The sequence below is a fragment of the Astatotilapia calliptera genome, chromosome 13 (genome assembly GCF_900246225.1).
Source record: "Astatotilapia calliptera chromosome 13, fAstCal1.2, whole genome shotgun sequence".
Classification (NCBI taxonomy): domain Eukaryota; kingdom Metazoa; phylum Chordata; class Actinopteri; order Cichliformes; family Cichlidae; genus Astatotilapia; species Astatotilapia calliptera.
In genome coordinates this window covers 12,573,230-12,600,128 of record NC_039314.1, presented here as the reverse complement: position 1 = coordinate 12,600,128, position 26,899 = coordinate 12,573,230, and the positions used below count along the sequence as shown (strand labels likewise).

Below are 26,899 nucleotides of genomic sequence, written 5' to 3'. Positions count from 1 at the left end.
CACACTTTAATAAGGATTGTTTGGCAGTCATAGCTACCATACAATCTCACAATACTCATTTAGGACATTTTTCCACTTCAGTTTTAAGGATGTGCACAGTTTTATAAACAAACAACAGCAAAGTGCTGCCAGGCAGTTTTGAGATGTGACCTAAAAGTGAGAACCAAGATCATCATTTTGATCAGGTGTTTCAGCGAGAAAGAAGATTTCATGTATGTATTGCACTTATGACTTAACTCCAGTGGGGATCATGTTTTGTCTTTCTGTCTGAAAAAGAAATCGCATTTATTGTATATTCTAACCTGTTTGTTTTGTTGTGTTGTACAAAAACATGAAGAGAAGATAAATGACCCAGTACAGCTTAAAAGCATCAGTAAAAACTAGAAAACTATTACAGGTACAAGAGACAGATTGAACCAGAATGGTCCAAATGAAACCCTTAGAAGCTGAGATAGCCCAACTTTTAGCCACTTGTATGGCTTCTAAATGGGCTTTACCTCTTTTCCCATAATGCAAATCTGTTTTGAATTAGCCTGTCTTCCTCTTAAACATCCTCATGTTCTCTGAAATAGCTGGAGCTGTCTTGAAAGGCAAAGAGAACTTAAACTGATGACACCACAACAGTTATTTTGACTTAATAAAGCTCTTACAAAACAACAGAGGATACAGCCTTTACACAGTGTTACCTACCTTTGCTGTCTGTTGTGAAAAAGTAACAGTCTGAATCCCATTTGGTGCCTTGCTGGTTGTTGTGAACATGACGGTGTGGTCAAAACCGTTTAAAGTTACCGCCATCTGAGGTTTACCATCTCGTGTCTGTACTCTCCACAGGTCCCACTCCTCTTCTGCAAGTGATCCTTTGTACCTCAATGTGGCCACGAAAACATATGAAGGAGGCAGGCCATCAGGAAAAAGGTTCCTGAAAAATAGAATAAATAGAAGATGGTCAGCGTGTCATACTTTGTCATACATAAAGATGATAAAGAAAAGAGAAAAGCATCCATAATTACCGTGTAGCTTCACTCAAGTCGACACGAGACGTCACCTGATAGGCCTTAGAGCCATAAAACGTCCCTTGAGTGTTCTTTGCTTTTTTTGCCAGATTTAAATGTAACAAGATATCAAAGCCCTTCTCGTCACGGGAATCTATAGGAATTCTGGCGGGACAAACAGTCTCTGTAACAGAGAAACGCAATTAAAAGGACAGAACAAGAGGCTGGATGACAAGAAAAAACACTATACTACTAGCACGAGAGTAACATTTGAACACATTTAACTTCATCATATTGGAGAAGAAAAACACAGACAACAATCAACAGCTGCTTACCTTCACATAGTTTCTGTCTTATGACCTGCCTGATCCTGGAAATAGCTTTGTAGTCCTCAACAGAGAAGACATAAGTTGAAAATGGCTTGTTTGCAATGTCCCTCAGCTCATCCTTTTCTGTCTCTGGACCAACACCAATTGCAAACAGGATTACTCCTTTTTTCCTCGCTGCCTCAGCAGCTTTCAGAACCTCATCTTGAGACTTCCCATCTGTGAGGACAACAGCAATTCTGGAAACGCTCGCTCGCTCAGAGAGGCCAAATAGTCTGTCTGTAGCAAACTCAATAGCTGCCCCGGTATTTGTGTTACCCCCCCTGTATTCAATGGACTCCATCGCCTTGATGAGGTCTCTGTTGGTGGAGTGCTTCCCCAGAGGTATTTCTAAATGGGGACTGTCACTGTACTGGACGACTCCAACCTGGGTAAACCTCTGCCCGACATTGAAGCTCGTCGTTATGTTGACTAGCCATCGCTTCACTATTTCAAAATTGACATCTTCAACACTCCACGAGCCATCTAGAATAAAGACCAAATCACATGGTGCAGTCCTACAACCTGAAGTGGACAAGAAGTGCACAATTAGCAATGCAAAAAAAACCGTTTTAATAAATCATATTTAGTTGAACAGCTACTAGATATGCAATGCGTTACATGTGATAAATGAAGACAGAAGCATTCTTACTTCTTAGGTCTTCATCTTGAGCCGCACTAAAGAAATGGAGAAGCATGAAGCACAGGCATCTTAACACACAATGCATGGATGTTGATTTGTAACCCATTACGGAGCAGTAACTAGTTCCAAATTTGCACCTACAGGAAAAGGGAAAAATATGCTTTGTATAGCACAGAAAAACAAATGGACAATGCATGTATTTATGACATGGTCACTGTGTATTTCTTGCCTTGAAAAAAGTTAATGACTCAGGCTATTGTTTTCCCAGTTATTATTGTTATTATTAAATGCTTGGCTGACATTTATTTTGGCTCACCCCCAAACCACATGTAGGTGATTATACAGGGTGTGCAATACCTTAAGTTATGAGAAGGATGTTGGCCACATAATAGGTTTTTCAAAATGATGATGAATGATTCAAGCTTTGTGTACACATGCAAATTAGAAGCAACTGTGCAGCATTTACGCTTTGAGGTCATGGCAATTCCGTGAATTAATGATTCATACTCTAGTTATGCATTTAATGTTTATCCCCTTGTGCTTTTTCTTTTTTAGAACTGTCTCCGCCACAGATATTACTAGAGATCAATGTCTCGTCAAGCTGTCTGGGTCCATTATCAGAAACTATACTGTAAACTTTGTTGTCAGGTTGAGGCCCAAGTTAAGCAGAGAACAGATGGGGTGATCGGCAGATATCGCACTGTGTTGCTAATGAACTGAAATAATAAAGTTGTAGGGGGAAAAAACAGAAAGACAATGACCTTAAAAAGATGCAAAGAGCTGAGATACTGCAGAGTCAGCTAATAATTCATCCTTGAAAGTGACATTTTCACATTAAAGTTGGGTACTTGATTTATTTCACGTTAAAAATAAATATTAGTTGGAGCAGCTTTAAATTCAAAGTAGAATGCTATTACTGGTATCTTAAAGTTACACTAACCCTAAGCCAAAAAGTTTTGGCATCAGCCACACATAAGGTAATGTAATTGTGACATAATGCAGGATAAGTTTTCACACTACGCTTTTCCTAGAGTGCTAAACCGCAAAAGGAAAAGCTCCAGGGTATCATGCTCTGTTGACAGCACTACTCAGTAGCCACCCAGAATACGACATGACTGACTCGCACTGCTGCCATCAGGTATAAACCCTGTTATACTGTATTTGCTTACATTCACTTCCTCGCTCCAATGCTGCCACAATTCCCACGTGACTTCAGAAATTCCATATTTACTAATAAGCACCACTAATCTCCTCACATCTCCCTCGCATCCTTCCTTCATGTGGCGCACAATATTTTTCCGATCTCACCGCACAGCCTCCGCCGCCTCAGTACACCTAAGCATTTTCCCTTCGAGCCTCATCAACCACATCCTCACATGGCTCTGTCAGCTTCACCAAGTAAACAATTTATTGGACCTCTGACCACAACTGCTCTGAAAACCAGTGCTCAGTGTTTCCTGTGGGATTATCAGCTGTTTCCTCAAATCTGCTGCCATTTGCCAATCTCTGCCCACCCTTGGCCCAAATACAAGACGCCTGCCCAGAAAAGCTTCACTCCCACACTTTCCCTCCTCCTCTTCCTTCTTTCCCATCAGCACATGGAGAAATGTTAACCGGTGTCTGCCACATGCTGCTAAAGACGTACAGCAGTTATGTTGTCAGGTGGGTCATTCTTAAGAGTAAGGTTATTGTACACTCTGGCAAAATGTTTAAAGTTTTGGCAGAAATGAACATAGAGAATGAAAGTTTGGGGAGATGCCTGCTAAAGTGTTTTGCACTTATGATTAATCACTTTTGTTTTTCTTCCATATTATTTTAAACTCTCTTCGGCTTATTCATCACTTTTCTGGCTCTGCTACATTAGCCTCACTTGTGCTGACAATTTATTAACTAATTGACAAACTCCATTGTGATCTCACTTCCCAGCCTCTACTTATCCACCTGCACAACAATGTCATTGAATGATACTGAAATAAAGCAGTTTCAAGGCAAGTGCACAAAGCAGAGTTTGTCTTTTAACAGTACTTAATACTAAAAAAATACGTGTCTGTATTTTTTTAGTATATTTTACAAGTAAGCACTAATGCGGTTGCATTATATTGCAGTGCAGTGATCATTATGTTTGTTCTAATAGACATATGAACAACACCGTAAAACGATGAAAGTTTTGTTTTTATATTTAGCATAATGAACTAGAGAGTGCAACATACAACTGTGTGTTGCTTCTCTGGCTCTTGTATTAAATCATCCGTTAAAGTGGTTCCCAACACGTGAAAGAAAGAAACTGCTGACATGCTGAAAGGAAGCGGTTACAAATGAGGACCAGATATGCCGCATGCAGTAAAAGACTCAGGCCTTGTGGAAGGAATTTGATGGGAAAAAACTGACCATATACCTTTTTGAAGCTTTTAATTGTGACATGTGAAGGTCAACGAACACACGGAGCAGGATATGACCCCTGGCCTCACGAGTATTTTTATTCCTGTGCGGGCAAAGAGCGGTCACACTCTTTAACATAACTAAGTTTTTCCACTGTGTAAAGTCAGCGTGGAAGTGACACCAGCTGAAGGAGGCGTTAAGCTGCCGTCGTTGTGCAAGCCGTTTTCCTCAGAATTTTTTTCCCCCGCTAGAGAGCTGGAGGAGGTTGCTGGAAAACCCCCTCACTGGCAGCGTCCAGCCAGGATGACTTTCCCCTCAACTGACTTTCCTCAAACCGAGTATTTCTACACCTCTGCTCGAGCCACATGGAAATGGTTTGCGCCATCAGACAGTCAAATTCCAGCTGTGGACGGTGACCAGACACATGTAGTCATGATGAAGGGAGTCATCCTTCATCGAGGGATAAAAAAAACAACGTTGCACGTGCCGTGCCATCATCCTTCATGCATAATGTAGCAGAGTTAACAGGTGCACTCGTGTTGCAGGTAATCATCCCACTGGCGCACTGATCTCTTGTGTTATTGGAGGCAGCACAGACGCTATTAATCTCCAGGTTTTGTTTTTGGTGGTCTCAACAGTGAAGCTGGTATGCAGAGGATTAAATAAAACTAAGTTAAAAGGTCTAAAATAGCTACCACAAGACACTCATTCTGTGCTGAATCTGTTGTTTGTTGCATTTTATTCGACTTTAATAGAATTTTTGTGAAGCTTAGTTTAGTAGCACTTTAGCTCCAGCTGGAAATGCTGTTCAGAAAGCTGCTGAACAAATGATATCTCACATTTCCCCAGATAACATTTCACTTGTTCAGGGTGGGCGACACACACTGAGTCATCACAGATACTAATGAGAGTATCAGACCTCATATTTTAAGCTTAATAATTACACCTTACTTGAAATGTGGCCACGATAGCACTTTTTATTACTAAGCTCGCAACGGGAGAAAATTAACACATTTTTCTATTTGTCTTGTTTCTGTAGTGTGCGCAATGCAACTGCAGACTTTAACTCCACGTGAATTGCTGAAGTTAAAATTATCTGCTGCAAATTTGGCTAAAGGAAGTTGTTCCATTCCAGAAACAACAACTGCTGTTCAGCATGTGCAGCACTTGCCAAGATCGAGGGGATTTATTGCTGCCAAATTCTTCAAGCAACAAGGGAAAGCCAAACCCTATCAGTTGTTCTGCGTGGAAATCTGTTCAACTAATCCAAACAGTTAAATAATGCGTTGTAAAACGTTAGCTCATAGAGGTCCTATAGCTTTTCAGCAAACATCTCCATTTTAAATGAGTTCATTCCTTATTTATGAAGATGACTGTGCTTGACATGCATGCAATTCTTACATATGTTTTTAAAAAAAGTGCATGAGTACAATACATGCAGTGCAGTGATGCATTATCCAGAATGTTTGCAAAGATTTGAGAAATATGACAGAAAAAAACATTTTATGAGAGGAGAAATTGCCAGGAAAAAAAATCCTGAGATGAATCCCATTCATTCTTTTAGGATAGTTTCATAAACAAGGGACTGATAACTTATTTAATGTCTTCAATATGCAACTGCAACAAGTCTAGTACACCAAACTAAGCAGTCAAATCTGAGCAATGTTACCACGTTATAGCACACAGCAGACTGAAAATCATGTCAACATGTGAATGTCAGTGATCATGAACAAACACTTTGAAATTAGCAAACAGTTGTTTTGCTATGCACACAAAAAACCTATACAGCACAACAGCATCTTTAAGTCAGTAAAAACAGAAAGGAAGTCAAAAGTTACCAGTAAGCGTCCAAGCACTTGTCTGAATTCCCATTAATCCTCTCATTGAGAGCCAGTGATCAATACTGTTCACAGCCCCAGATTCACAGAAAGTGGATTTCGCGAGAAGTGCACATGTTTCACTGCTGAATGAAAGCCTGCCCTTTCTAGAAGCTCTCCTCTGTTTCTGTCCTTCTTCCTCTCAAACCGGCCCCCCTCACTCCGGACTTTTACTGGCCCGCAGCCACCCTCAATTACCATGGGTGGAAAGAGAAGCAGATAAGGAGAGCATGAAATAGTGAACCAGACAACCCATCTCCAACAGTCCAAAGGGAAAATAATAGTAATGAGCAGAACTTCTTTCCAAGTGTTGAGGGTTTGGATTGTTGCTTAAGGCATAACCAGAGAACATGGAGTTTTCTGCAGGACAAGCAGCATACAATTTTTGCTGCACTGAGTCACACATATTGTATTCTTCCATGGTACCCTCACCAGGATCAAGAGTGCTCAGCAATACTTTGCACTACCCCTGTTTGAATTCCCCCTTACTCACTCCAATTCACCACTCAATGGGGCAGCAGATCATGTTATACAAGTCGGCAATGAACAAGGTGTGAAAAGCTACTGCAGTGCTTTTCTCTGCACAGACAGCTGGAAGTCATTAGAAATGCACAACTTAATCTGTTATCTGCAGAGCAGGCAGATTTCATTTTGATCCACACTAACATGTTTTATCATGTTTGTACTCAGGGGCAGCCTGCTCTGCATCAACTAACAACAGCAGCTAGAGGCTCTGTGAAGGCTCCAAAAAGCCTGACACACTGTACAGAACAACACAGTTTTTAAACTTTGCCTTGAAGACAAATGCATACAGTAGTAAATCTGTGCAAGGCTGGAACTCAGAGAGCAAAATACAGAATAGTGCATCACAACAGATTTATAGTGCAGCATAAAATTAACCTTTGCAACTGTAGATATAGCCAAAACAATGCAAGAAAAACTCAAAAATGTCTCATTTGCATTAAAACAACTGGAATACTAACATTTAATTTCATTATGTGAAATTTATTGAAGTTATTTAATACAAGTAGATGTACTTAAGCAGTTAAAGTAAGATTCCTATCATGTTAATTACCAGTAATAATGAGGATTTGTAATGCTAAATAAAACTAGATTTGATTTTTAAAAAGGCCAGCGTTCCACACTTCTATTTCTGATTATTCTTCATTTGTAATTACATCAAGAATTAAAAAGGAAACTGCACAATTCTTCTTATACTACTCTATACATTATCCCCCTCTCTATAGGGTAAACCAAATTGGTAGACAGCACAGTGATAAAATGTCTAAAAATAGAAATGTCATCTTACGCTAAGAGCAGCAGTGGTTCCTTGATGACGCCCTTAGTGACCCTGAGCCTCAGCACACTCTGGTGGATCACACAGGCATATACTAACTTGGTGCTGGGAACCTGGGAGTGGCCAGCCTTCTGGTGAGACCAGACTTTCCAATGCTGAGTAATCTCCTGTCTCTTTAGTTTGTAACCAAAAGGAGATGATCATCAAAGAAACCACAGAGGAGAATGTGTATTTATGCTAGAAGAAATCTAGTCAGTGGTCATATCTGGAAATATCTGATCTGAGCTTATTCAATTAAATGGCACAGGACACTTAAGATAAGCTGTTTTACGGAAAGCATGAAATAATAAATAAGTCGTATTTGATTACAGTTTTTCTCAGTCGCTTTGGTGCGTTTCTCAGATCAGAATTGAAATTCTCATAACTATTAGTTCAACCTCCACAACACTCAGTCATTTGTGCACATCATAGTAGCAATTTCTCCTCTCTCTGAACAAACTGCAAATGATTTTGGACATGAATCAGTTGCTTCCATACATTTCCCTGCTGCTTTCTGACATTTCCATTTGCTTATGTCATGTCAGTCAAAAGTAATCATACCTATGGATGCTGAATAGTCGTTCCCAATAAAACTAATAGTCATACATCCATTGCTTGAGTCATCACACACAAAATTGTTGAACTAGTTATCACATGCCAAATATTGGCCATCTGTCAAGCAAATCCTATACCTTTCTGTATCATTGTTCCTGGAAATGTCTCCGAAATTGAACAATTGATCTCGGGTGAATTACAGCTGTCACTCATGAGGATGAGGAGGCGTGTGAAAGTTTAGTTGTAACCAATGACAAACAACTTGTTCACTGTCAATTATGGATGAATCCTGTGAATCCCCAATTGGCAAGCATATATAAACTGCGCAGGAGCTAGTGTGTACCATTTCTACACTTCTGTGACACAAAATGGAAGGTCAGCACCGTGGAAGAGGGGTGAGGATGCGGGGAGGAAGGGGAAGGGGAAGAGGGAGAAGAGGCAGATATAGGCGGATTCCTAATGAAATAAGGGCTACAATTGTGGACCATGTTGTCAATCACGGCCTCACCATGGAGGAGGCTGGTCGAAGGGTGCAACCCAATATTGGAAGAACTACTGTCAGTTCAATCATTCAAACATTCCGTAGGGAAAACAGGTATGCAAACAGTAATACACTGTACTGTACTGTGCCATCTCAGACACATCACATGTTACTGTACTGTATTTTCAATTTCACAAAAAGTTCACTCTGCACCACATAGGATTGTAAGACAACCTCGCGGAGGTGGAAGAGGGCCCCTTTTTACCCCACAGCAAGAAGAAGCCATTTGTGCAATGGTCATTGCAAACAATGCAATAAAGCTGAGAGACATACAAAGCGCTGTCATAGAGAATTACACGGTATTTGGCAATATTGAATCTGTTTCAATTTCAACAATTGACAGAGTACTCAAGAAAAATGAAATCCACATGAGCAAATGGCCCTGCTAGCAGCCATGGATGCAGCATGTGACGACATCACAGCAGGGTCCTGCAGAGGATGGATTCGCCACTCCAGGAGATACTTTCCTCGCTGCATTGCGAGGGATAACATCTGTTGTGATGTAGATGAAAATATGTGGCCAGACAGACAGGAACGTCTGGATGTGCCAGAATGATTTACTGTACTGTTACATGTGCTGTTTATTGTTCACATTAGTGCACAGCTCTACCAAATGGGTGATTTTATGTTTACATGTATTCTACAGTGCACAAGTGACTGTAGCATATTTTTCTTTTGCACAATTCTGTAGGATTACAAACACTTCTACACAATGGAAATGTGAAACGTACGTATTCAGTGTCTCAGTTACTCCCAAGACTCCCATAACATCTACAGTGACTTTACTGCACATTTCAGATGGCTGTACAGGTAGGCCATAGTGCTGTCGTCAGCATTTTCAGGTGTCACCAATTGTTTTTGCAATGGGAAACACTGAAATTATAAACTGTCATAGTGGAAACATGACAATGCCATTTGACTATCTTGTTCATAAAGATGGTGTCAAGACTTTTCATTTTGATGGCACTGACAGTTTCATTGACATGGATACTTGCTTTTGAGGTATGGATAATCAATTCTGTGCATGTGACGTGCTTTTGCAGGCTATCCACTAGGTTTTGCAGTTTGCACTAATTGTTTTGGGAAATGCACTAACTGCTGTGCAAATGTTAATGGTGTTCTGAGAAACGCACCAAAGCAACTGAGAAAAACTGTAATCTTACTTTAATACACAAAACTGTTGTCTGTGTGTTTGTTTGTTTGTTTGTTTGTTTGTCTGCAAACTGCTCCTACATGATCAGGATTTGAGCAGTAAAACTTTGCACAATGTTGCATCTTAGGTTTCTGAGGGTTCTCATCTATACCATGTATCATGATGTCATCATAATTCTGTGCAACCACCTAGCATTTGGCTAAAAGTGACCTGTTTTCACATTTTAGTACCCCTTTTTTAAATCATCACTGATATTTACACAAGTTATACAAGAAATATTATGGCACCATCATGATACTTGGCAACCACATAGAGATGGGTTAAAATGGCCTGCTTTTTTGTTTGTTTGTTTTGTTTTTTACCTATGTTGACCTACAAGCATCCCATCAATAGCATCCAATCAAATAGGGTGATCGTGGCTCAAAGAGTTGACCGGAAGGTTGCTGGTTCGAGCCCCGGCTCGGACAGTCTCGGTCGTTGTGTCCTTGGGCAAGACACTTCACCTGCTGCCTACTGGTGATGGCCAGAGGGGCCGATGGAGCGATATGGCAGCCTCGCCTCTGTCAGTCTACCCCAGGGCAGCTGTGGCTACAACTGTAGCTTGCCTCCACCAATGTGAGAGTGAATGAATAGTGGAATTGTAAAGCGCTTTGAGGGCCCCGAAAAGCACTATATAAATGCAATCCATTATTATTATCATTTTAATTTTATGACAATAACATGTCATTTATATCTACAAATGCTCAGTAATGCAGATCATAATGCAAACATCTACTAAAAGGCTAAAAATGATCAACAATTACCACCCTGTGTAATACAAAATGGACAGATTTCTTCCTTCAAATAAAACTACACAGACTCAGCTACTATAGCCATGGTTATTGTACAGCTGTTAACAGGGTTAGGGATTGGAGCAGAAAAATCCCTGATGGTGGTGCAACGATAGATAGATAGATAGACAGACAGACAGACAGACAGACAGACAGACAGACAGACAGACAGATAGACAGACAGACAGACAGACAGATAGACAGACAGACAGACAGACAGACAGACAGACAGACAGATAGACAGACAGATAGACAGACAGATAGATAGATAGATAGATAGATAGATAGATAGATAGATAGATAGATAGATAGATAGATAGATAGATAGATAGATAGATAGATAGATAGATAGATAGATAGATAGATAGATAGATAGATAGATAGATAGATAGATAGATAGATAGATAGATAGGGCCGACTTCATCCAACCTCCAGAAAGGTTTTCAAATATGTGGTAAACATTGTGAAGGGGTCTATTTTAATACAAACTATGATCTTTTCCCAAACCAACCCAAGATGTTTTGGTCAACCAAAAAGAGACTGGAGAAGAGCATAATCAACAACAACAAAAAATAGCTGGAACCTTTCAATCAAAAGACGGTCATGCACAGGATACAAACCACAGTCTCCTTGGGTAAAGTCATGTGCTAGTATTTTTTATCCCAACCCAAAAGGAGTCTTTGTTGGGCTTTTATTTGGCAAACATTCACATGTTGCTTGAGGAAACAACCTATTCTGTCTCTGAGGTATATAAATGTGTTCATGTAGTCTTGTGTGCAATTGTTGCTTCAAAAATTATGTTCTCTCCTCATTGATTTCTGACTTGTGATACAGCACTTATCCCTAAGCCTTTTTCTAGTGATTCCTGATTAGTACAACAGTGTGCACACACATAATATATCCAGAATTTTGTGCAGCAGAGTGTAGATTTTCTTTTATTCTTACTGGTTAATTATTACACAACCCATTGTTTTTACTGACCCAGTGCAACAGGAAAAGGAATGTTGTTGTCTGGACTTCTTTAAGTTTTCTGTAGACGTTTCACCTCTCATCCGAGAAGCTTCTTTAGTTCTAAGCGCAGTTGGTGGAGAGTTGCCCTGGCTGTGTGGTTGAGATCATTGTCTTGCTGAAACGTCCACCCGAGTTTCATCTTCATCATCCTGGTAGATGGCAGCAGATTTTTATCAAGAATGCCTCGGTACATTTTTCCATTCATCCTTTCTTCAGTTATATGAAGCACGCCAGTGCCGTATGCTGAAAAACAGCCACACACCATCATGCTCCCAAGTCAAAACCTCACTGTTGGTTTGGTGTTTTTGGGGTGATATGCAGTGCCTTTGACCTCCAAACATGCCGTGTATTATGGCATTCAAAGACTTGAATCTTGGTCTCATCTGACCACACTATATTCTCACAGCATTTCACAGGCTTGTCTGTATGTTGTTCAGTTATCTTTAAATGGGTTAGGGTTAACATGTCTTCAACATGCTTCTTTATCACCGACAGTGCTCACCAGAACCTTCAGTAGTGTAAAATTCTTCTGTAGCTGGTTTTACCCTTCACGAGATGATTAATGTGTACCACCTTGGTAATGATACACCCTTTTATAGGCCAAGCAGCTGATATTTATTTGCAGTAAGTGGCAGGAATACTTTATATCTGCTGATAGATTTCAGCTCGTGACCTTTAATGCTTTTTTGCACCTCCCTTCTTCATGTGTTTAATACTTGTTCCCTGTTTGATTTCTCATTATTGCATGGAGATCTATAGTTTGATAATTTTTTTGCATGTGTGAATGGGAAGGGTTCTTATAGGCATCTGCTGAGAATTTCATGTCAATAGCACCTTTAGAAATATATTTACTTAGAAAATTGGTGACATATTCGATCCTTATTTTGCCCGTATCAGTGCTATCTCCCACCATTATCAAAACACTAAATGAGGGAATTTGTTTTAGAAGAACGGCGCTCCACCTCTTGGTGTTGTTCCAGAGACTTGTCCCCTTTAATTAGATCTCTCTCTGTATGGAAAATGTAAATGCTTCAGTATGACAACAAATACTGTAACTTCTTTTTATTAACAAGTTTGCCTTTAGGCAATAATGTGGGAAAAAGGCAGATCAAAGACAGCTGAAATCAGTTAAAAGCCTCCTTTGTATTTGGCTGTTCATCACTGTAAGTGATTCCCATGATATGGCCCCACAGTCTCAGGCACAGGGAATAAAGGCCTTTTAACAGATTCTTGCATTGCCCTCTTTTTCCTTCGTGATCAGAAGACATTTTTGCACAAAACTCAACCCCATAATATTTAACATTTATATCTGGGACGAACTCCAATGTCCTGTCCTTTAAAAAAAAGAAAAGGGATGAATCAGTTTGAAGTCTGTTAATAAACTAAATGAATCTGGTTTGCCCAAATTGGAAAATCATATATCTGCATGAAACCATCATTATGTCATCTGCCCATACAGTGCCATCGCATTTGCCAGTATATTAAAACTTGTGAATGGGCTAAAAAGTAACATTAATGAAAGGTTTGCTTGTCTTTATTATCACTTTGCTGATTCTCACCTCTACCAAAAACATGACTATAAATTTGGCTTCTTACTCGTATCGACCAACATTTACAGCGTCTGGCAGTTGTTGCTAAATTTTAAGTAACTGTGTGAGGACAACACAAAACAGCTCTATGAGAATCTCTGATTTGGTGCCATCACTTTGAAGCTCAACTATACTGAGTCATTTTTAGTCAACTCATACGCATTAAGCCATATTTATCATGATCACTTGTCTGGTTCGCCACAGAGATAAATAGCAAGCATGTCCTGAAGCAAGTGGTTGAGCACAGAGCGAAAACTCGGAGGATAATCATGGATTACTAATAGTTTCCATGACAGAGATTGCTATAGCATTCTTTGATGGTGCAAAACAAAGCAGCATGGCACACATGATGCTGCAGTCGCGGAGAGTCTGGAGGATGACCATCTACTTTTGATGGGCTTTGCAGAGGAGACAAACATAAGACACTGAGAGGAGCCACACACAGCGTTCCACGTGTGTTTCTTCTTTCTTCATCAGATTTGGACAGTGGAAAGAAATCTTTTTTCTCAACTCATTGACTCCTCTGTGGGCTGCAGGATTAATGGGACCTTTCCAGCATGAATGGATCACAAAGCAGGGAAATGCCCCGCGTAGGGCGTTGGCCAACTACACGGCAAATACAGATAGATAGACTCAGCACCTCTTACCCGCGAGCAATTTAGAGCCTTTCCACTTAAGCAGCACCTTTTTCAGCTGGAAAGTCCACAAAAGGCTGAGACTGAGTCAACTCTGCTGCACTGCTGTGAAGCAAAAGCTTTGTAACAGTAGTTAAAGAGCTACTCTGTAGGAAACATTGCAGCTTGTGTCATTGTTGTAGGATTTTGAAACGTTTTGCTCGTTGAATGCAAGGACTCACAGATGTGTAAAATTCAAAAGGCTGAAAAGTACACCAACACCCGATTTTATTAAAATGCATCATGGTGACTGTGATGGCTGTTGGCAAATGTTATAAGAAAATTCAGTAAGTGCATCTTTGTGTGGGATTTTTCTGCTTCGAGGAGTTTCTGGAAACACCCATCCAGAGTTAAAAATACATTTTTAATTGGGGTTTCATTTTTCCATGTCTAATACAAAATGAACAATCACAGATTTCTTATTTCAAATAAGACTACAGAGTCTTCGTACTTACTTGCTGTAGTGATGGTTGCTGTAAATCAGTTTACAGGGTTTGGAGATAGGAAAATCTGTGAATGCAGTGCAAAACCCCTCAACAAAGGTAATAATTATTCACAAGAAATCAAAAACCCAAACTTGATATTACGTTCCAAGTTGGCACCCTATTCAAACACTGCATGTTGCTCACCGAGTCCAAACACCAAGAATTTTTCTCTTTGCTTTTGGAACACTTTAAGCATTTAGTAACATCGTCTGACCCAGACAATTAAAGCAATGATAATAATAATAATATTAAAATACAGATAAATCTCTTCCAGACTTTTGGAAAGATTCAATTCCGATATTACTGAAGGGGAATGTACTGTTGTGGAATTTGTGCAGCACACTAACGTCACACTAGCATCCAGTGCCAGTTTACAAAAATACATGCACAGTGTAGCAACTGATTAAGAATTAATTAGCAATTATTAGCAACCATCAAACATTACATGGTTGTTGCACACACAATAACATGCTCTCTTACCAAAAATGGATTTTTATTATAAAGATGTGTAATTTTGTTTTTTACAAATATATTTTTTGCACCACTTTTGTTCTCACACGATCAGTTCACGTTTGATTTGCATATTTACATTAAATTTAAATGTATCGTATCAGATTCTAACAAACATCATGCATGTTTTATTCCTTTAAGGTCAGTATTGAACATCTATATTTCTTCATCTATGGCTGATTCCTCAACCTTCGCTCTGCTGGCTGCGGTGTCCCACCAGTGGAGTTCAGCTGAGCACACCCAGAGGTGACGCACACACCTGGAGGTCCTCTAAGACCCGGATGGCCCCTGAGCCCAGGCCGGCCCGTATGCCCCCTTTGACCCTGCCTTCCAGGCTGGCCATTGAAGGCTCTGCCAGGACGTCCACGCTGACCTGCGACAGAGTCAAAAATATTGTTTAGTCTTCAGTTCATGCAGTCTGCTCAGTGAGCTGAGTAATGCTTCTTGTGCAGATTCCAAGACCAGCGTACTTCCAGAGAAAAATCATTTCATTCTGTCCAAGAAGTACTCATGTTACTGTACACCAGCCCCTTTTCCCTGGAATTTAAAACTAAGAATAAGCTGAACATGCTTAGCAAAGATGTCGACATCAGTTGATGCCTTAATTTCAGTTAAAAAGAAAAGTTAAAAGTACCCTTTGGTCCAGGGTCTCCAGTATTACCAGGCAGGCCGTAACCCTTGGCTCCTTTATCACCTTGCTCTCCTCTGTCACCTGCAATCAAAACACACATGCAGATGCATGAGTTCAAGAAAGATCTATATGTTTGGGCTGCTAGACTACTCTTTACATCATTTCCGCTTCGCCATGCTCTCAAACTTAAGTAGTCATCACTCTGGTCCACTCATTTTCTTGGCTGCCTCATATGAACCAATCAGCCTCTTTCCCTTTAATTCTCAGTACTCTTCTGTCACTCTGTCTTTTAGCCTCACTTCTGTGTGTGACCCAGCTTCTTCCCATCTCCACCTCATCTTGGCCAGACAGAGATCCTCATCCAAGTCTACACATGCTTCATCTTTGCCACCATCAGCATCTAGACGCCGCTATGTAGCTTAACTGGAGTGTAATTGCCAGAGTTCTGACTTTACTACTCAAACTCTATATTTCAGGAAATCATGTTCAGTTCCTTTCTGAACTCTACTAATGACCAAGCTGTTGATGTTGATTAAACACCATACGTGTTACTGAGATCACTGGTAAATTAATGTTTAAAACACCTTATAAATATTCTTCAGTTTCATTGGCCTGGCAGGGGTATGACCGTGACATCACACTCAGGCCTCAAACCATAAATAAGAAAATGTACACGTTCATGACCAGGAGCTGAGCAACCAAACTGTGCACACGGCTAAAACTTGATGTTGATTATCTATATCAGATATTATGACATCATCATGTTGCTCAAAAATATGATCACACAGAGCACACCTGGACCCTGAGCCCTTGAAGGGTGCAGGTAGATGCTGGGCTGGTGGAACGCTTAAAAGACTCAAGAGATTTCTTTTTCAGTAGTGTCCATTTGGGACATGATTCTACGACAGTGCAAAATCTGTGATGCAGCGCAGCTCAATTTGCTGCCCTGAAGAACTTGAAAAAGAGTCAGACACCATGTATTTTGAGTAAGCGTTCCATTCATAATGTACTGATGTATTTCTGGGGGGTTTTGTCCTGATGGTAAGAGGCCAAAAAATAAAATGATGTCTGTTTAAGTATAGGATATCATAGCCTTCTTTCCAGCACGTATTCTACCTAAAATAAACCTTGATTAGTTATTATTTTTTCATGTATATTAGACTGTATTCATAAATACAGTCTCCCTTGTTTGTTATCCATACCTGCTTCTCCTTTTCGGCCTGCTTCTCCAGCTTCTCCGTAGAATCCCGGTGGGCCCACTTCTCCTTCCGTGCCATGATTACCAGGATCCCCCTGACAACATCATCAACAGGAAAACACATTGTTAATCTTTTGAGTGTTTTCAGCTTGAACCTGGCCACCACTTAAGTCCTGTTTCACCTCTAACCAGCTCTGAACAAAAAGTCTGAAAAGATTTATTTGGCTGATAACTCAATACTCTGATGGGAAAACACTGCATTTTATTGGTGCATCACTTGTTTTAGCACCAAACGCCACAACATCAGGCTTACCATCCAAAATCTAATATAGAGGAATATTTTTATATAGTCATGGTTTCAAGAACATTTATCAGCCAGAGAGTTATTGTGATTAGGAGTTGTGGGACATGAATTGATTCTACACTGTAAAATAATGTGGAAAAGCCTTTCTAATCCAAGGACAGCCTTGATACTTTCCAAAAACCATGCAAAACAGACCAAGTGTCTAGTCTGTGACTCCTTATTTGTCCTCATGGAGACGTGGAAAATTGTAATGTTTTCATTCCAAGCTTTTCTGCCAAATACTTCAGCTCTCTTAGTCCAGTCCAGACCTTCGCAATGTGTTTGCATTCTACTCAGCCAGGCAGACAATAATGAACAATGTATGGAGAATGTACTTGGATTCTGACAGTGTGTTTAAGCTAAAGGTCTGCACAGGACATGTGCAAATTTTTTTTCTTTTTTTTTATAGTAAATGTTCCTAGAGTGTAGACTGATATGTCTTGAACAGTGAACACCCAAAGTGTAAAACTCACAGGTGGTCCGGGGGGTCCTTTCTGTCCAGGGGGACCAGGGGCACCCATGGGAACATCCCCGTACAGAGGACAGACAGCAGCACATGTCCTCTTCACTGAGTTGGCAAACATGGACATCTGCTCCAGGACCACTTTCTTACAAACCTCAATCACGTGTTGAGCAGGGAGGGTCGGACCCTGTGTAAGAAATCATTACCACATCCATCACTGGAAGGATTCCAACCACGGGACATGTAAAATGGATTATTACAGGACGGGGCACGCTGAAGCAACGGCTGCCTCTCTGAGGGAAATGCAGCGAACAAAGCCAACAATATTTCCCGAGGCTCATTATGGATTTATAGCCACACTAAACGAAACTCTTGCTGTGACTCACTACTAACTGCAGGCTAATGAGACACTGTTTAAATGTGTTCTTGACACCAAAGCTGTTACCAAACACTGTGTGTGCCAGTCAGTGTAACTACTAGAGCAAATGATTACTCTGCGCTTTCTGTGCCATTTTTCACAGAACGATGACGTGCCAATTATAGTAGAGACTGCTTTTCATGTCAGTTACAGAGCTAAATACAAACAGTACTACTCTATACTGTAAGCATTTAAATGTTATTTGTATCAGCCAAAAAAAAAAAAAAAGCCGGAGGCTTGTATTTTACTTACTGGGGGACCCGGCGGCCCCTGAAAACCATCTGGTCCAAGTTCACCTCGAACACCCTTGACTCCGACAGGACCTGAACGTCCAGGTGGGCCTGCAGGCCCGCGCTTCCCTCGTCCTCCCCGAGGACCCTGCTTACCCCTGTCTCCAACCTACACAGGATGTTAACAACATCAGCAGGACACGATTAAGGATGGAGCAAGCGTATACGTCAGGATACAACATGTAATCACTTCTGCATGGATGCAAGCTTTATGGAAAGCATTAACTGCTTAAAATCTGAATGATATGAATGGTTATAGGTTTAGGGACAAATGTTATACTGAATACAGGAAATAAAGAAAGTGTAAACAGACATTTAAAGAGTAAAATCTTTCAACCTCCCAAAACCTGCCCTGGAAGTATAATGTATAAATATATTTTTAAAAAAACATGATATTTTTATGGACGTTTGAAAATAGAAATTAAATCCGGCAGAGAGCTTTGAGAAATGTGCAGAATTCATTTTAGTGCATTTGTGCTTCTGTTCTTATCACATTGACAGATGTTCTAAATATGTTGGGAATGTTATTTAATGGATTCGTATCATGTGACGATCGGATTTTCTAATCGCCGTAGCTGCAGAAATATTATAGTGTTAGGAAACTCCACACCTGCACAACTCCTCTCTTCAGTGACTCAACTAATCACAACTAGCCTGATATATTAAATCGGAGAACTGGGTTGATTGCAAATGACAGCTTATAGTGACAGAAAAAAGGTTCGTGATCCCTCTGGAATTCCCAGGAATTCTGAATTGATTATTCCTAAAATGTGCTCTAATCACAGTTATAGCTGCAATCTAAACTAATAACACAGAAACATTTGTACTTTTCATGCCTTTATTCAACGCATTGAGTAATCACTCAGCGCATTCTCCTTTACTGGCCAGGAAGTGTCTCCTTTCAGCAGACACTTCCTGCAGCTGCTTATGAGTCTTGAACAACAATAAAGAGGAAATTTGGACCATTGCTCCTACAATAAGTCTTTCAAAACATTTCTTGGATTGTTCTTGATGGAACGGACCTCATCAAGTCAAGCCAAAGCTCAACTGAGTCAAGATCAGCAATCAAAATCAGAAAAGGGATTTTTTGTTTCCCCTCCCCCTTTTCCATAATTCTTGTGCTGTCTTACTCGTGTGCTTTGGGGTATTGTCCTAAGCTTATGTGATGCTGCCCTCACATTCACCTGTACAATTTATCTCAATGGCTGCACGTCTTTCAGAGGTAAGGCAGCAAAACAATTCCAAATCATGATACTCCCTACACCATCTGTGGTTGGGATGAAGTTTGGGTGTTGCTGAGCAGTTCCATTATTTCCACTTAAGTCTCATCTGTGGCAGAACAGAGTCTCAGATGTGTTGTGGAACATCTCCGTGGACATTTGTAAACCGAGGACGTGTTGCAAAGTGCAATTCCAGTAACATCATTCTTATTTTTAAGTCTTCTCAAGTGGCATTTAAACACTGTAGCAAGTTTTATTAAAGTGTTTTTTTGTTACCACCGAGCTCTTTGCAGGTTGTGCTCTTGATGTGATCATTGGAGAAGACTTTTGCTTAAGAAAAGTAGCAACAGTGTTCAGTTTTATCCATTTTTTTCTTACTTTGGCTTGAACACCTTGAAAAGTGTACTAGAAAGCAAGATTAATGACTTAGCAAAGTAGGTCGAGCCTAGAGTTGGGAGTTTTCAGTGTCACAGAGGTGACCTGACCTGGCTAGATCATTATGGCAACTTATGTTGAACACATAACTTGGTCTTTAGTAGATCATGTTCAGAATTGTGTTCAATGAATACAATTAATTTCACTTCAATTTTGTGACAAACTAAAGCTATTTCCATATCTCCTTTATTAGACTATGGGAACTCAACAAACTGAGAAACCTTTAATTTTCAATTGTAGACAATGCACTTTAAAATTTCAGAATTCTTAGAAACAAGCAGCAGCACAGTGAGCACACTAAGGGGTAATATGGATGCATAAACTCGTAAGAAGTGCAAAACTTATGTTGTAATTCTCTCTCACTTAGATGACACTGAGTCTGGAACTTCAAGTAATTACACAGCGTGCAAAACGTTTTTCCTGTAACTGCAATTGAACTCTTTAAATCAGTTTGTTCTTGAAATGAATGTTGTACACCAAGACTTTTAATCATTAGTCGGTGTTATAATTATTATGCTCCAATTTATCGTTAAGAAAAAAACACACATACAGTCTCATGTATGAAATCTCACCTGTCCTGCTGGGCCCTTAACTCCTTGTTCTCCCTTTAAAAAAAATTAATTTGATGTTAAGATAGAAAAAATGAATATGTTGAGCAACAGGGAAAAGATAAGTAAGGCAGTACCTGTACACCTTTAACTCCTTTAATACCCTGGATTCCCGTGTCACCCTGTACAAGGCAAAAGAAAAATAACATTTTCATGATTTTTTGCAATTATTTTGGTTCATTATATTGATCACATTCACACTGAGCAGTCCCACACATACTTTAGCAGGTTAGTCCCATACACTAAAGTCCAACACTGTTAGCTACTCTACTCTATCATTTTTTGCCAGTGTTCATCCCACATCCACTGTGGGCTGACAGCTGAGATGATCCAGTTGTAGAGCTATGAAATATTTCAATAAGCATATCTCCTGCATGCATTCTAATACCATATGTCCATCCATGCTGACCTTTACCAACCCATATGCGAAAGTCATGTTTGCAAATTGAAAACACTTCTGAACATGCTTTATTTTAAATTACTTTTCATTTATTGATTTATTTGTTACATAAATTATTTGTTTTTCTTCTTCATGTGAAGTAAAACAGTGGTTTCTGCATGAATATCTCCCCTTTTCATTGGTGTGGGATGTACTGTAAACACTGAGAGCAGGTCCTGTGGGGGAGTTTAGCACTTTTAGTGACCTCCTGTCCATATGGAGAGACAAAAATACACTGAGCCAACATGCCCTGAGCAGCAGCCTCTGATTTGACATATTAAACTGTTTCCTCGAACTCTACCAACTTATGTTACATTAGTGGGCAGCGAAATTAGGGATGGTTTATACAACATTATAAAAAAGTGCTGTCTAGTATCTAATTGGACCTACCATTGTTACCTAAATACAAGGTTGCTTTCCAAACCAGGAAAATGTCTTGGTTTGGACAGAGAATCCATCTGTAAATCTTAAATTCTATGTGGCTCATTGACCCAGCAAATGATTCCCAAATAGCCACTATAATTGAACCATTAACAGTAATTTTGCCCCCATTTTATTTCTCAAATGGGTAATGGATAGGGATGTATTACCTTGGGCCCTCGTTTTCCAGGCATGCCCACATGTCCCTGTAAAAAGATGACATGGTTTAATAGCTCGAAGAAAATGAACTAGTGTTTGGAAGAGTTAAGAAAAGTCATCTGGAGCACTTACAGTGGGTCCAGGTGGGCCAATAAATCCAGGTCTTCCTGGCTTTCCTGCAGAACCCTTGTAACCTCTGGGGCCCTAGAGGATATAACATTTATTAACCAACCTAAGCTACAGCTTTATTCTTTGTCATTTCCCTTTAGGATGGCAAACTACTTTACAAACAAAATGGATTATGTGCTGTCTTTGGTGAATGAAATGCCTGAAAATGTGACTTACAGTTTGCCCTCTGGGACCTATTTCTCCTGGTGGCCCCAGGGTGCCTTTCTCCCCCTGTAAAAGGAACAAATGGCCAGATATTAATCTGCCAAAAAAAAATACATTTTACACTTATTTACAAAACTTAACAATATCAGTGAGTTACCTTTGCTCCACTTTGTCCAAGTTTTCCGCTGAGGCCCTGTGGTCCTTGATAAGCCTGTAGAGAACAGATGACATTTACAGTATAATGATAAATGGGCACTGCTTCCAAAATTCTACATAAACATGTCATTATAAGAAGAATATAATACCTCTATTCCTGGATCACCATCTCTGCCAGGTAAGCCCGGATCTCCAATAATGCCCTAAGGAGACATATTATTTTTGCAAGTGCAAGTGAGCCCTCGGGTGTGATGCGCTGAGTGTGTTGGCAGTGAATTACCTTTGGTCCTATGGTGCCAGCTCTGCCCACAGGTCCTTGAATTCCCTAGATTTCAAGACAAAAACACTCATAAGAATTCAAAATTATGTTGTTATAAATTTAATCAAGCAAAATAATATATCCCCACGGTTGATCTGTGACTTACAGGTCCCCCCTTCAGTCCAGGAGTTCCCCTTTCTCCAGGATCTCCCACAATGCCCTGTAAATTCATCATACAAAGTGACATAAGTTAAAATGTTGCTTTATCTGCAATACATTTGTTTCAGTAGTAAATTAATAGGACGTGCCCTCATATAGTTCATGCAGTGTAGGTATCATGTAGGTTATCGCTGCAGTTCAAGCCCTTCTTCCAGTGACTCACCAGCTTACGTTAATATAGTTCAGGCCCTCAGATCTCAGCCAAAATCCAGCCACATGAACTAATGTTGTTTATGGAGACGGCACATAAGCCAAAAACATAGCTCTATTCCAGTGTTTTACAACATTAAAAATGATTTACGCGCCCTTCATGCTCACATAAGGGGATTTTGAAGGAAGCGCACAAAGACTGTAGAGTGGTTTTTTTTGTTTTGTTTTTTTTATGGATCATGGAAAAGGGAATCCCACAACCACCCACCTGCTTTCCTCTAAGCCCAGGTCGCCCTGTTGCACCAGAAGCCCCTTTTTCACCCTAAAAATAAAAACATAACAGTTTCAGATTATATAATATGAGGGAAAAATTAAGTAAACTGTCAGGAAACTTGAATACCTTAACTCCTTGAAACCCAGGAATCCCTTCATATCCTCTGATGCCTTTAATACCCTTCAAGGAGGTCAAAATGTTAGCTATACAGTAATTATATAATGATTTGCTTAAGGACTTACCACTGGGCCTGAAAGGTTAACTTACAGCTTCTCCCGATTTTCCAGTCTCTCCAATGTCTCCAGGTGGTCCTTGAATTCCCTGTAATTACAGTCAAATGTCAACATTAATTTCTTTGAGTCATCTATAAAGTTATATAGCTACAACAACAAACTTATAACTTCATTAAGTGGCTTGCCAATTAAAGCAAGAACTCAAAAGGGTTATTACCGTAAAGCCCGTTGCCCCTTTTAATCCTTTCAGCCCTTTGGGACCTCTGTCTCCCTGTTAACACAGCATCCCATTAATATTCATCATCATTTGTAAAATTCTGAGGTAAAGAAAATGATAAATTACCACTTGGCCCCAGGGTCCTCTCATTCCTTTCTCGCCTTTGATTCCTTCTTCACCCTGAGGATACATACATGCATACATGAGGCTTAATTAATGAATCTTGAGAACGAGCCAAAGTGAAGTGCAGCCCTGATGGGATCGTTTAAAGACAAATCTCACCTTTGGGCCTGGTTCGCCAATGTTGCCATAATCTCCTGTGTTCCCCCTTATGCCCTGCAAAATAAAGTTTGACTTAATCAAAAGCAAGACTTCTTGCACAACAGCTATTTGTTGGTGAAAGGCCCGGGGAGCAGCGTAAAATTTAATTAACGGTGACTGTTCTCACTGATTACAAGTTAATAAGATTTTTGTCGTTAAACTTTGGATACATCAGACTAAGAGTCTCTTACACTTCAGACTTTCATCCCTAATAAACACAAGGAGGAAAGGTGAAGTGCTAGAGAGATGAGTGACAGGGTGATTTGGGGCAGAAGGACAGCAGCAAGAGAGACAGAAAAAGGGAAGATCTTCAAGCTGGTGTCATATATGGTTTGGAGTGAGAGTTCAGATTGAGCAGTTTGGAGACAAAGTTAGAGAGCCGAGGCGGAGATGGTTTTGATATGTGCAGAGGAGGGAGAGTGGATATACTATACAAAGGATGTTGAAGATGGAGCTTCCAGGCAGGAGGAGAAAAAGACGACCACAGAGAAGAATCATGAATGTAGTGAAGGGGACCATGCAGAGTGTTGGTGTGACAGATGAGTCAGGGAAAGGGTGAGATTCAGGCAGATGATCCACTGTGGCAACCCCTAAATGGAGTAGCCAAAATGATCATTTGGCCACTGTAAGACAGAGCTAGAATAGAGAAAGAAACATCCATCCATTCACTTCCGCTTATCCTTTTCAGGGTTGTGGGGGGACTAGAGCCAATCCACAATGTCTTAGGGTGAGAGGCAGGGTACCTCCAGGGCAGGTCACCTGTCTGTCACAGGGCTAACACAAAGATGGAGACAACTATTCACACTCGCATTCACACCTATGGGCAATTTAGAGTTTCCAGTTAACCTATCCCCACTAACTGCATGTCTTTGGACTGTGGGAGGAAGCAGGAGTGCCGGGAGAGAACCCACGCAAATACGGGGAGAACATGCAAACTCCACACAGAAAGAAAAGGAACTCAGGACCTTCTTGCTGTGTGGCAACAGTGCTAGCCACCATGCCACTGGGCAGCAGAACACATTTTAAATAAAAATATAATTCTTTGCTTCCCTTTCCCACCATTAGCTAAAGTAGCAAAACCATTATCATTGTGTCAAAATGATAACGGGCGACCGTGGCTCAAGGGGTTAAGAATCACATCTGTAACCGGAAGGCCGCCGGTTCGATCCCTGGGCTCTCTGGCCTGGTCGTTGTGTCCTTGGGCAAGACACTTTACCCTACTTGCCTACTGGTGTTGGCCAGAGAGGCCGATGGCACGATATGGCAGCCTCGCTTCTGTCAGTCTGCCCCAGGGCAGCTGTGGCTACAACTGTAGCTTGCCTCCACCAGTGTATGAATGTGAGAGTAAATGAATAGTGGTATTGTAAAGCGCTTTGGGTGCCTTGAAAAGCGCTATATAAATCCAATCCATTATTATTATTAAAACATAAGATTAAAAACACTGCAAAGTCTACCATATAATCAGTTGTTTGTTTTTGCATTATTTTTGCTTATTTTCCATTATGCAACATTATTATTATTATTATTATTATGCAACAAATTGGCCTAAATATCAGCTCTAAAGCTAAGGTTAATACCTTAGCTTTAGAGCTGATATTTAGACGCACAGCTGGTGAAAATAGCTTTCAGTAGAGAGTGGGACAAATGCTTTGTACAGTGTCACAGCAAATTATTTAGACAAACATAAAAGCAGCACACAGTAAATAATGTTCTTGGCAAATAAAGGAAGATTTGTTTTGCCTTTTTGTTTGTGTTTTAGAGAAAAAGCTGGCTATCTAGTTGTTAACCGTGTCTCTATATTCATCTGGTATTGATCTTTTGATTTAATTCCAAGCAGAAAGAAAAAAATGAGACAGTATATTTCCTAAAATGTCACATTATTGCTCTAAAAATTAGTCCCCAGCCAGAATAGAGTGAGTTTAGTTTAGCCCACTTTGACCTGGTGGGAGAGGTGGGAAAAACTTGGTTAGTCTCTTTTAAGATCAGTCATTTGGTGCTCATGTGTAATAGATAGGTGTAGTATCTATTTTATCATTGATTGATTTCTTTTTTTTAATCTTTTGATCTTAGACTAGACCATCTAATGCTAAGCTAACATTTTCAAGGCTAGAACTTCCAAGTATTAAGCTTACCATTTGGAACAAGTTTATTTATTTTTCTTACTGTCAAACTAGTCTGAGAATACAAATAAGTTTAAATACTGTAAATGTCAGCGCTCTCATATTAGTCACTTCAATGAAAAATATACACTAGCACTATTTAGGAAAGCTTGGTATAACATGGATCACTGTTGTTTGCACAGATGCTGAGTTCCTTAGTAGTAGAAGGAAAAGTGTTTCCCAATTGGCTGCATTTCACTAAGTCAGCAAACACATTAAGCAAGGCCAGGATGCCTTTGTCGTGACAGTTTATTTGTCTATCTCACTTAAAGCTGTCTTTACGCAGACTCAGCTGGATGGAGTTGAACCTCTAAACAGTGAGCCGAGAGGCATGACCTTGAACTTTATGACATATCAGAGGCAGTGAGGCTGAGAGGAGCAAAGGACCACCCACCACCTGAGATGGCCAGTTCATATCCTCTGTGCCAGGAAATGCCCTCGTCAGATGCCAGCAGGGAAGGAGATAATCAAGCTGGGGTTGTGTACTTCACAAGCCAGCAGGAGATCAAAACTCTAACCACTTACACAAGACAGATGTTTATTCCCAGAGGCGCTACAGCCGCAATTTGGGACATGAATAATGTAGCATGTACACTTCTGGAAATGTGCTCTAAGTGTATGTGAGTCGACACTCAGGCAGCATGGGAGATTTCTTTGAGAGCAAAGGGCATGTTAAAAAGCCAAACTGACGCACAAGTATAAAAAAAATGCTCCTTCTTTAAACACATGTTCAGAGACTTTCTGATCCGTGCCAATAACAGTGACTGCTAAGCATCAAAGAGATTAACAAGTCATAAATTTAAAGTGGAAATAATCACATCTGCAGCTCTCTGAAGGATAGAAAAGTGAGAGTATTTATTCATTCACTGATGCATGTATAACTGGCTCCGTTAGCCTAATGCTTTAATCTTTCGAATTTTCTGACACCTTTTCTCTTTTTCCCAAATCAGTCCTCCTCTTGTAAAAGAATTTGCCTTTTAGAGAAACAATACATTTGACAATTTTTACACAAGA

General features: G+C 40.2%; 1 protein-coding gene across 1 annotated transcript in view; it reads right to left on the bottom strand.

The window, feature by feature from the left end:
- The window catches only part of LOC113035392 (collagen, type XXI, alpha 1), a 50,072-nt gene that overhangs the window by 18,161 nt on the left and 5,012 nt on the right, over positions 1–26,899 (bottom strand). Inside the window, exons 8-32 of the mRNA XM_026190935.1 lie at positions 23,688–23,741; positions 23,532–23,585; positions 23,406–23,459; positions 23,223–23,276; positions 23,082–23,135; positions 22,950–23,003; positions 22,479–22,532; positions 22,334–22,378; positions 22,203–22,256; positions 22,055–22,108; positions 21,910–21,963; positions 21,697–21,768; positions 21,576–21,611; positions 20,624–20,668; positions 20,511–20,543; positions 18,246–18,392; positions 17,586–17,762; positions 16,774–16,864; positions 15,575–15,652; positions 15,118–15,313; positions 6,218–6,274; positions 2,010–2,137; positions 1,328–1,882; positions 1,011–1,176; positions 691–919 (exon numbers count right to left, since the gene is read on the bottom strand). Of these exons, the coding sequence (XP_026046720.1) occupies positions 691–919; positions 1,011–1,176; positions 1,328–1,882; positions 2,010–2,137; positions 6,218–6,274; positions 15,118–15,313; positions 15,575–15,652; positions 16,774–16,864; positions 17,586–17,762; positions 18,246–18,392; positions 20,511–20,543; positions 20,624–20,668; positions 21,576–21,611; positions 21,697–21,768; positions 21,910–21,963; positions 22,055–22,108; positions 22,203–22,256; positions 22,334–22,378; positions 22,479–22,532; positions 22,950–23,003; positions 23,082–23,135; positions 23,223–23,276; positions 23,406–23,459; positions 23,532–23,585; positions 23,688–23,741 (2,595 nt within the window). The remainder of the gene's footprint in view (positions 1–690; positions 920–1,010; positions 1,177–1,327; positions 1,883–2,009; positions 2,138–6,217; positions 6,275–15,117; positions 15,314–15,574; positions 15,653–16,773; positions 16,865–17,585; positions 17,763–18,245; positions 18,393–20,510; positions 20,544–20,623; positions 20,669–21,575; positions 21,612–21,696; positions 21,769–21,909; positions 21,964–22,054; positions 22,109–22,202; positions 22,257–22,333; positions 22,379–22,478; positions 22,533–22,949; positions 23,004–23,081; positions 23,136–23,222; positions 23,277–23,405; positions 23,460–23,531; positions 23,586–23,687; positions 23,742–26,899) is intronic.